This window comes from Cyprinodon variegatus, unplaced genomic scaffold (assembly GCF_000732505.1).
Source record: "Cyprinodon variegatus isolate N-32 unplaced genomic scaffold, C_variegatus-1.0 Scaffold387, whole genome shotgun sequence".
Lineage (NCBI taxonomy): Eukaryota > Metazoa > Chordata > Actinopteri > Cyprinodontiformes > Cyprinodontidae > Cyprinodon > Cyprinodon variegatus.
This window is the reverse complement of record NW_015150840.1, coordinates 565315-573558: the sequence shown is the minus strand read 5'-3', so window position 1 is coordinate 573558 and position 8244 is coordinate 565315. Positions and strand designations below refer to the sequence as shown.

At 38.6% G+C, this 8244-nt stretch overlaps 1 protein-coding gene across 1 annotated transcript in view; it reads left to right on the top strand.

The window, feature by feature from the left end:
* The window catches only part of LOC107092602 (plasma kallikrein-like), a 7546-nt gene extending 2862 nt beyond the window's left edge, over positions 1 to 4684 (top strand). Inside the window, exons 4-8 of the mRNA XM_015387165.1 lie at positions 29 to 147; positions 784 to 916; positions 1010 to 1116; positions 4251 to 4410; positions 4539 to 4684. Coding sequence (XP_015242651.1) covers positions 29 to 147; positions 784 to 916; positions 1010 to 1116; positions 4251 to 4410; positions 4539 to 4653 — 634 coding nt within the window. The 3' untranslated portion in view covers positions 4654 to 4684. The remainder of the gene's footprint in view (positions 1 to 28; positions 148 to 783; positions 917 to 1009; positions 1117 to 4250; positions 4411 to 4538) is intronic.
* The last annotated feature ends 3560 nt before the right edge of the window (positions 4685 to 8244 follow it).

The window sequence follows — 8244 nt, the reverse complement described above, 5'->3', positions numbered from 1 at the left end:
ATATATATATATTATCTATATCTTATAGGTACAAGTGTCACCTTAAATTCAGCTGGAACATCCCAAGGACTCCTATCGTAGAAAAAAAGACTGGAGTCACATCTGGATTTGCCCTAAAAACTAAACAGACTCAAGAATTCCCCACAAGTAAGCAAATCACAAGTAAACTTCTGGTTGGTATTTCATTAAACTTGCTCTAAAAATTTGATTTAGACACCAACTTCTGACCCAACCCATGTGTCAATCAGAGTTACTTGGTTTCACCTCAAGCATGCTTCACTTGCTGAATTTAATTGATTCAAGGCATGTTCAGCCAATCAGTTTTGCCACTCACATAAACAGGCCGTGCAGTCGATTAAGAGTTCATTAAGGAAAAAGGTGATGTTCATGTAGGTGTGTGAACGAGAAGACAAACAGGTCATTTTGATCTATGAAAAAATGGGATGCTGTTTAACGCTCCAAAAATCATTTTCAGAAAACAAAAAAGGTATATGTATTTGCTTAAGTGAAAGATAAAATTGTGTTTAACTTTTTTATTACAGTTGTAAGTTATAACTTGTGTATACAGACCAGGTTAAGTTCACCGAGTCAGTTGCCATAGTACCTGAGTCATCCTCTGGTAACCTGCATTATGAAACAACACATGACAACTAAATAAGCCATACTTAGCCGACTAACTCTGATTTAAAAACTAAGCCAGTTTTAGAAAAGGCCCTTCGGGAATTGTGTAATGTTGAAGTTTCCATCTTTCTTTTGTAATTGTTCTGTATGTGTCTTTTACAGCATGTCAGCAACAGCTCTTTCCAAACACTGATATCCCAGGAAGCAACATTGAGAAGCTGAAGTCTGTTTCTCCTGAACACTGTCAGGTCCTGTGTTCTGCTAACCCACAGTGCACCTACTTCTCTTTCAGCAGGTAATAATAATCATACTTTTATCTTAGCTGTCCCAATTGATTTATTTAAAAAGACATTTGTTTTTCTTTCTTTGTTTCTTTGTATTTCTACAGTGACGACTTTAGTTGTTATTTAAAGAATAATCAAAGAGTCTTGACAGCTAAACCAAAAAAAGGAACCACATCAGGAATACCTGCACGCTTCTGTCAGCTTGATGATAGTAGGTATCACTGATTAACACAAAAGCTTACAAGAACACATTTTGCATTGCTTTCTGGTTTAAATAATTATCAGCCATGTGAGCTAGATGTCTTACCTACAGAGGCCCTGGAAGGATTTTTTCATATTTTTACTGCAACTAGAGGCACTGAAGTAAAATCCAGACCATCACTGATGGTGTAGGTACCAGATCTGCTTAGTTGGTAAGATCTGCTCAGGCCCTGCGCATGTCGGTGATGTTGCACGCTATGATTGTCTGAACGTTTCCAGAATGACATATAAAACATATTGTGGTTGGCCCTGACATTTATAACAACATAGTGTCCATGTGCTGAGTTGGGAGCTAGTGAACCAGTGTGGCTTTTGACAGCCAGATTTATTCTTAAGGCTGGTTTATTCTCAGAAACCAGGTCATCTACATGTGTGTCGCAGAGAACACAAATGTGCCCCTTACGCAGACACTCTGCTGCACCTCTCCAAAATTGTAGGTGATTTCAGACAGTGGCGCAGACAGGACGCGAGAATGCTGGGACCCTTTTTCCTCTTGGATCCCCCGCTCTTAACCCCCACCCCCTGTTTCAACCGTTGCAGTTCCGAATTCTCCCGAGTGTTGCACGACTTTACACAAGTGAATGAAGAGAATGTGATTGGTCGTTTATCAAGTGACGCTTGATATAGTACCATATAGTGATGCTTAAAAGTATAATGTTCTCGCCTCAAATGATCTTAAAACATTTTTTTATAGAACAACGGCAACAGAAAAGAGAACTTTTAGCTTGATACACTTTGAGCACTTCACTGGAAGCTGCTGCTGCTGCAGTGCATGCTGGGGCAGGCAGCTGTCAATCTCAAGAACAAGGGTCTACTCTGATGCATGCCCAGTAAAGAGGGAGGGCCGAAACAACATCCGGGGAATATGTCAGTTCTCGCTCTTCTGTTCTTGTGAAATGGAACAGTACAGGGCTGAGGCTGATGACGTTTCAAGAGCACATGAGAAAGCCCTGTCACTACCTGATCCGTCCCGGAAGCACATCCTGTGCATGTGCATATAGATGTACATCCGGGTGTCCATAAATACTGTAAATATGATACTAAAACTACTTATTTCTATCCTTCACTCACCAAAGAATGCTAATACACATCTTTACAAAATATTTTATGAATTTTGTGAGACAATTTTTATGGTTTTTAAAATTTTTTTCGTTAAACTGCTTCTCTGACGTCATCATGGGACATGCTCAAAGCAGTCCGGCAAATATGATTAAACAATGATTATCTGCATTTTAGTTGTTTCTTTCTTGAGATTACACACTATGTAAAATAAGGTTAAAACAAAACGAAAACATAAAACTCAAAAGGAATAGATTTATGTTTAAATCCAAAGCCGAAAACGTTAGCCAACCGGAAGTAGCGTAGGATCCCATTTCTGGTGCAGATCGGGCAGAGACTAGTGATAAAACAGAAAGGATTCTATTATATTTTAGTATATTTACTATTTTTTGGGAAGGAAAAACGTCATTTAGGTATTTTGAATTAAATAAAATTGAGGACGAGCTGGACGTATATCTGGATGCAAATGAGCTGATGGCGCATTCGTGGAATGGATCGTGCTTCCGGGACGGATCAGGTAGTGACAAGCAAAGTACACATATTGAGAAACGGTCATTAGCTCAACAGGTTAAACTCCTTTAAATCAGTTTTAACTTCATGTCAACACCAAGTCTACATTAACAGCTAGGGTTAGATGTTGCACTTATCCTCTCCTGCCTTCAGATCTTAATAAAAGCAAGTATTGAAACCTTTCGTTTTTAAATGGCAAACCTTAGTCTGTCTTAGAAAACAATAACTGAGTAACTCTTTTCTACTTTCGGTTACTTAAGGTCACCTAAATAAATGTAAAATAAGTGTAAATAAAGGTGATGATAAACAGAGACCTCAGGAAAGATTTGATTCATATGAAACGGGACCAATTCAGTCTGTTCGAGTGCTGTTGTCATATTGTGACATCATCTGCAGGGAGAGGGCCCCGAAAAGATCTGGTACCTATAACGACTTTATTCTTTAACAGGATAGCCAGAGTCCTCGTTTCCAAGAATCGCTTTTCCAATTTCTAAACTAGATTTTTACTAAGTTAAATATAATAAATATAGCATTAATTACAGTGGTGATCAAGGTGAAGGAAACTTTTTTTGCAGTGTGTTGAATGCAGTAAAACACGACTTCTTAATCTAAATCAAGAGTTTTTTCATATGTATGAATTAAGGCAAAAAACATTTCCCAATTACTTTTTATTCAGTTGTTATCACTAAAATAGATGAATAACTCTTAATTAAATATAAACAGTATTTCAAGCATTCATTTATAAATAGTGTGAATGCTATTTCTTACACCCATATCTTTTATCTAATGGGATGAGTTATGATAAACATTTAAAGTTTTAAGGTTATTTGGAAAATACAGTTTTAATATAATATTCATAATCATATCAGCAAACAGTTCATGACTTAGGCTAATATAATGATAACGGTTACTGCTATGATTTCTGGATTCATAGAAAATATTCATCCAAAAACATTACTAAGCTGCTGCTGGGTTATTTATTTTAATTTTTTGTGGTTGTTCCTCATAAAACTGTTGTTCCCTCAGAGCCTAAATGAAGTTAGAAACAGTTGTGGTATTTTCTTTGTTGGATTCAGATTATAAAAATGAATAAACAGATTCTACATGGGTTAGTTGTGCAATTAACAGATTTTATGTCTAAATAGTGTTTTGTCTTTTGTTGCTTTGAAACTGAAGTAATCTCTTTTTTTCTGAGCTAAACCATATAGTATTCACTAGGCATTCCTTTTTCTCTTGTAGGCAACAGATAATGCATATGTGACAAGCTTAAATTTCATTCCTTTTACTTTTTATTCACTTCCACCCAGTGTGGAACTAGTGACCTATTTCTTTAGTATATAACATATCGTGCACTATCTGAGATTAATCTTCTACGTCTGTTACTGTGTGCCGAATTGGGGGAAATCATTGCAGCCCCATGGGAATGGCCAACATTCTGTGGACTTTATGCTTGAGCTGTAGACTTATGTGGGGAAAGTAACTTCAACAACATTTATTTGACATCTTTCCTAACAGACTGGGTCAAGCAGCTTTACCAAGGTGTTGATTTCCGGGGCTCTGACTTTGAAAAAGAGTTGATGGATGATGCAGAGCTCTGTCAGAGGAAATGTGATGAAGACGCCACCTGTCAGTTCTTCACCTACGTGGATCAAACCTTCTCTGACAGTGCATATTGGTACACTGTTTTTCTAAAATGCTATAACACAAATTCTATCAAACCTATGAAAAAGAGTGGAAAATGTAACACTCGCTAATGTTGTAATGTTGTAACTGAACAAGTTTTTTCTGCCCATACTGCTGCAGGCGGCGCTGCTATCTCAAGAGAGTCATCACCATGCCAGCGCCTCCTAGAGTCAACAAATTACACAACGCTGTGTCTGGCTTCAACCTGAGGAATTGCCAGGGAGTATTTGTTTGAAAAATACAAAAGGTTTGAAAATAAACTTATGTTTGACAAAGAAAAATGTCTTGTTTGTGAAACAAAAAACTTGAAATTATATATATATATATATATATGTATATATATATATATATATATATATATATATATAAATACAATTATTTTCTCACCCCTTGTGGGGTGGTATGTGTCGCCCTCAAGCTCGGGTCCTCTAACAGAGGCCTGGGAGTTTGATTTCCCAAAATATTCATATGAAAATTATAAATTGTGTAAGGTATTTGTAATAAATCACTTTAAAATCTCCCTCTTGCCACTAGGGGTCGCTGCAGCACCCTAAACAACCCCACTTCCCCCAGCCGTGAAAGGGCAATTATAGCTGATTGGCTGATGGGTGGAGCATTTTCTAGGATTCAATCCGGAAAGCCAGCCCACCTCAGAGCAAGTTTGCTATGTTACCATGGTAATTAGCCTCGCTTAAAAGGATTCCAGCTTTGTGTTACCAGAAAGTCAGGGTTAAACATGAACTTGTCTTGCTAACCCAGTAATCCTGCTTCATGGTACAGCCCTCTGAACCTCCTTTGTTTGTTGGCCTTTGTAGTCTTTATTGATGCAGCTTCCATTTGCCAATTTATCTTTGTCCTTTCTCCTTTGTGCCAGACGAGTGTTTTTAAATGCAGCTTGAATTTGGACCTGTATCTGTTTTTTTGGCCCCAGGACTGCATCAAAAGTACCATGAAACCTAGGCCAACTGTGTTGCAGTCTGCATTTGAGTCCTCTACTCTAAAGCCTTGTGACACACAGATTCTGGCATTAATGATAGATGGAATTCTCAAATGACTAACATTTTCCCATCGCCTTCATTTAAAGAGTAAGATTGATCACCAGTTTCAAAACATTATCCTTGAAATACCAGCCATGAATTTGACTTTGGGATTGAAAATACTGAACATTCTACCGGGAGCCATTATAGTGAATACTGTTCAAAATATGTAACAAACAAGCCTCCCTAAAAAAAATGCTGCACATCTTTGAAGAGATCACATAATTACGTAATGCACACAAAAACAGCATTCCAGATTCTTTGTTGGATTTTTTTTTCTTTCTTCTTTTTAAAGGGTGTTAAATCCTGAATGCCTTCCGAGTCCCCCTACGTCCTTCCTGGCCTCAGTTGACATAATCTAAGCAGCTCTGTTATATCTAAGCCTATAGATTATGAATTTGGTGGGATGGTGTTCCATCCTCTCCACTCTGTACCGGGTGCAGCACGAGGAGCACCACTGATTGGTGGGCTGGCAGATGCCTTTATAGCTGGGCAGGCCGCTGACAGGTGTGTATCTTTGTTTCCCCTGCTCTCCGTCTGCTGCCCAAGTGGCTGTGTTGTTGATCGCTCACCTCTGATCATAAGTGCCATCTCGGCCATCCGTGCTGGGATTATGGTTGGGTTCTGGGTACTATACCTGCTGTTTGTTTCTGCAGCGTTGCCTGCTGGCGTTGTGGTTGCAGCTGGGGATTGTTGCAGCGTGGCGCTTGCATTTGGTTCCCGCTCCGGCCGCATTTCTGTTTTGCTCTGCAGCGTTGGAAGCGCTGCTGTCTTGTTTTACCAGTGCTCGTTTGGGCTGCGCCCTGTGAACTCTGTTGCTGTTTGGGCAGGCTTGGTTGGTGGACATCGCTCTCTGGCCCCACCGAAAGGCCATTGGAATCCGACTACGACAATTCGTTCCATCATTGGAGTGTTTCTTTTATTTTTACTTTTCCGTTTGAATTTGTTTATTTAAATTACTAACTTGTTTGTTGCCTTTTGTTTTGATTTTTTAACTTGTTTTCTTTTGCATTGCATGTTTTGTTTAATTTTCTTTTCTTTTGAAATAATTGAAATTGTCTAGTTTCCATGACTTTCTCTCCAGGGACCAAGTAGCCGTGGTTTTAAAAGAGGATTGTTTTATAGACTTTGCTAAATAAAATACTTTTGTACCAATTAGTCTGTGTTCTGGTGCATCTTGTTTAAAAGAACAAGACCCCCCACCCCCTGCTGGTCACATTATTCAACATAGCATTATGATGGGGGCCAGACATGATGGCATGCTACCTGTTTTCACTCTCCTGGTCCCATCCTCTCGCAATAGACAGGTGGATGACCAAGCAGCAAACATCACTCTTTATTTTCCTGTGATCCTGAATTCATGTCAGCCCGGGCCCCAAACTTCTGGTATTCTGGTCTATTATGTTTAGTGACTGTTCAGGTCCCTAGGATGGTTACCGCATTTACACTACCCTTTAGAAACCGTGACGAGACCGAACCGAGCTGGGACGTAACTGTCATAGGAAAAAGTATTCAACTATTCATCCTAGTTAAATAAACGGAGATCGATGGATTTCACTCAGTCGGCACATTTATTCATATCTTTGCAAAGAGATTACAGTCATCATACAGCCCTTATGGCACAACATTCTGCCCTGTTCTGCATGAGCAGCGTTCGTTCCACCTTACTTACAACAATGCAAAAGTAGGCAAAGTCAAAACAAATTACAAACACTTTGGTTAAAGAGCAAAATGTTATGAATTAACCTTGAGAAAGAATCTGATTTGTTACGGGAAGAAGCTATGTCTGGTCTATAAACACCATCCTGTAGAGAATTGTGTGGCCTTGAAAGTGAAACAGAGTGAAAACTGTTATAGTGAGTAAATAGGATAAATTAATATGTAATAGAAGAGAAATCGAAATGTTCCGACAACAAAGCTGAAATCCTTTTAAGCAAGGCTAATTACTATGGCAAAATAGCAAATTTGCTCAGGGGTGGGCTCGCTTTAAGGATTATTCTGAATCCTAGAAAATGCTTGTTCCATCAGCCAATCAGCTATTCAGGAAATAATAACTGCCCTTTCAAGGCTGCGGGAAGTGGGGTTGTTGAGGGTGCTGCAGCAACCCCTAGTGGAAAGGGAAATTTTAAAGTAATCTATTAAAATACTTTGCACAATTTATGATTTTCTTATGAATATTTTGGGAAATCATTTTGACTTTTCTATTTCTCTATTATCTGTAATTGGATTGTTATTGAATTATTTAGAGGTCTTATCAACATAGGTTCCAGGAAGTTACGTTGTCAATGTCAAGCAAGTTAGTGGTCAGCGAGTAAAGAGGTATCCCACTCCCGGCAGCAGACTAGAAAATTTGCTTAGTCTAATGACAGAAAAGAGAAGGAAATATTGCAGAGAAATTCATTTCAGATGAGAGACTATCTCCACAACCTCAGAGCGCACATGAACATTTGGACACCTGTAACCAGGGCACCCTGCCTGTAGCTAAAAAGTAAGAGCATGGTGCTGACACCCAGTTTCATATCTATTTGTGCAGTTTAACGTAACCACAGTATTTTAGAATGTTATTTTGATCTTCTGTTCTTTTTGTAATGGATGTGAAGGACTGTATATTGTATAGTATAATAATATAATTATTTCCTTTTGGTTTGCATGAATGGATTTTGGAGCTAATAGAGTCACGTGTGACTCGGGTTTCTGCCAGCTGACCAGGTCTACATTGTTTTAGTGTTATTGTGAAGTTTAATTTATAGTGCAGCATATATTCACCTAAGAACTGCTGATGTTTGAGT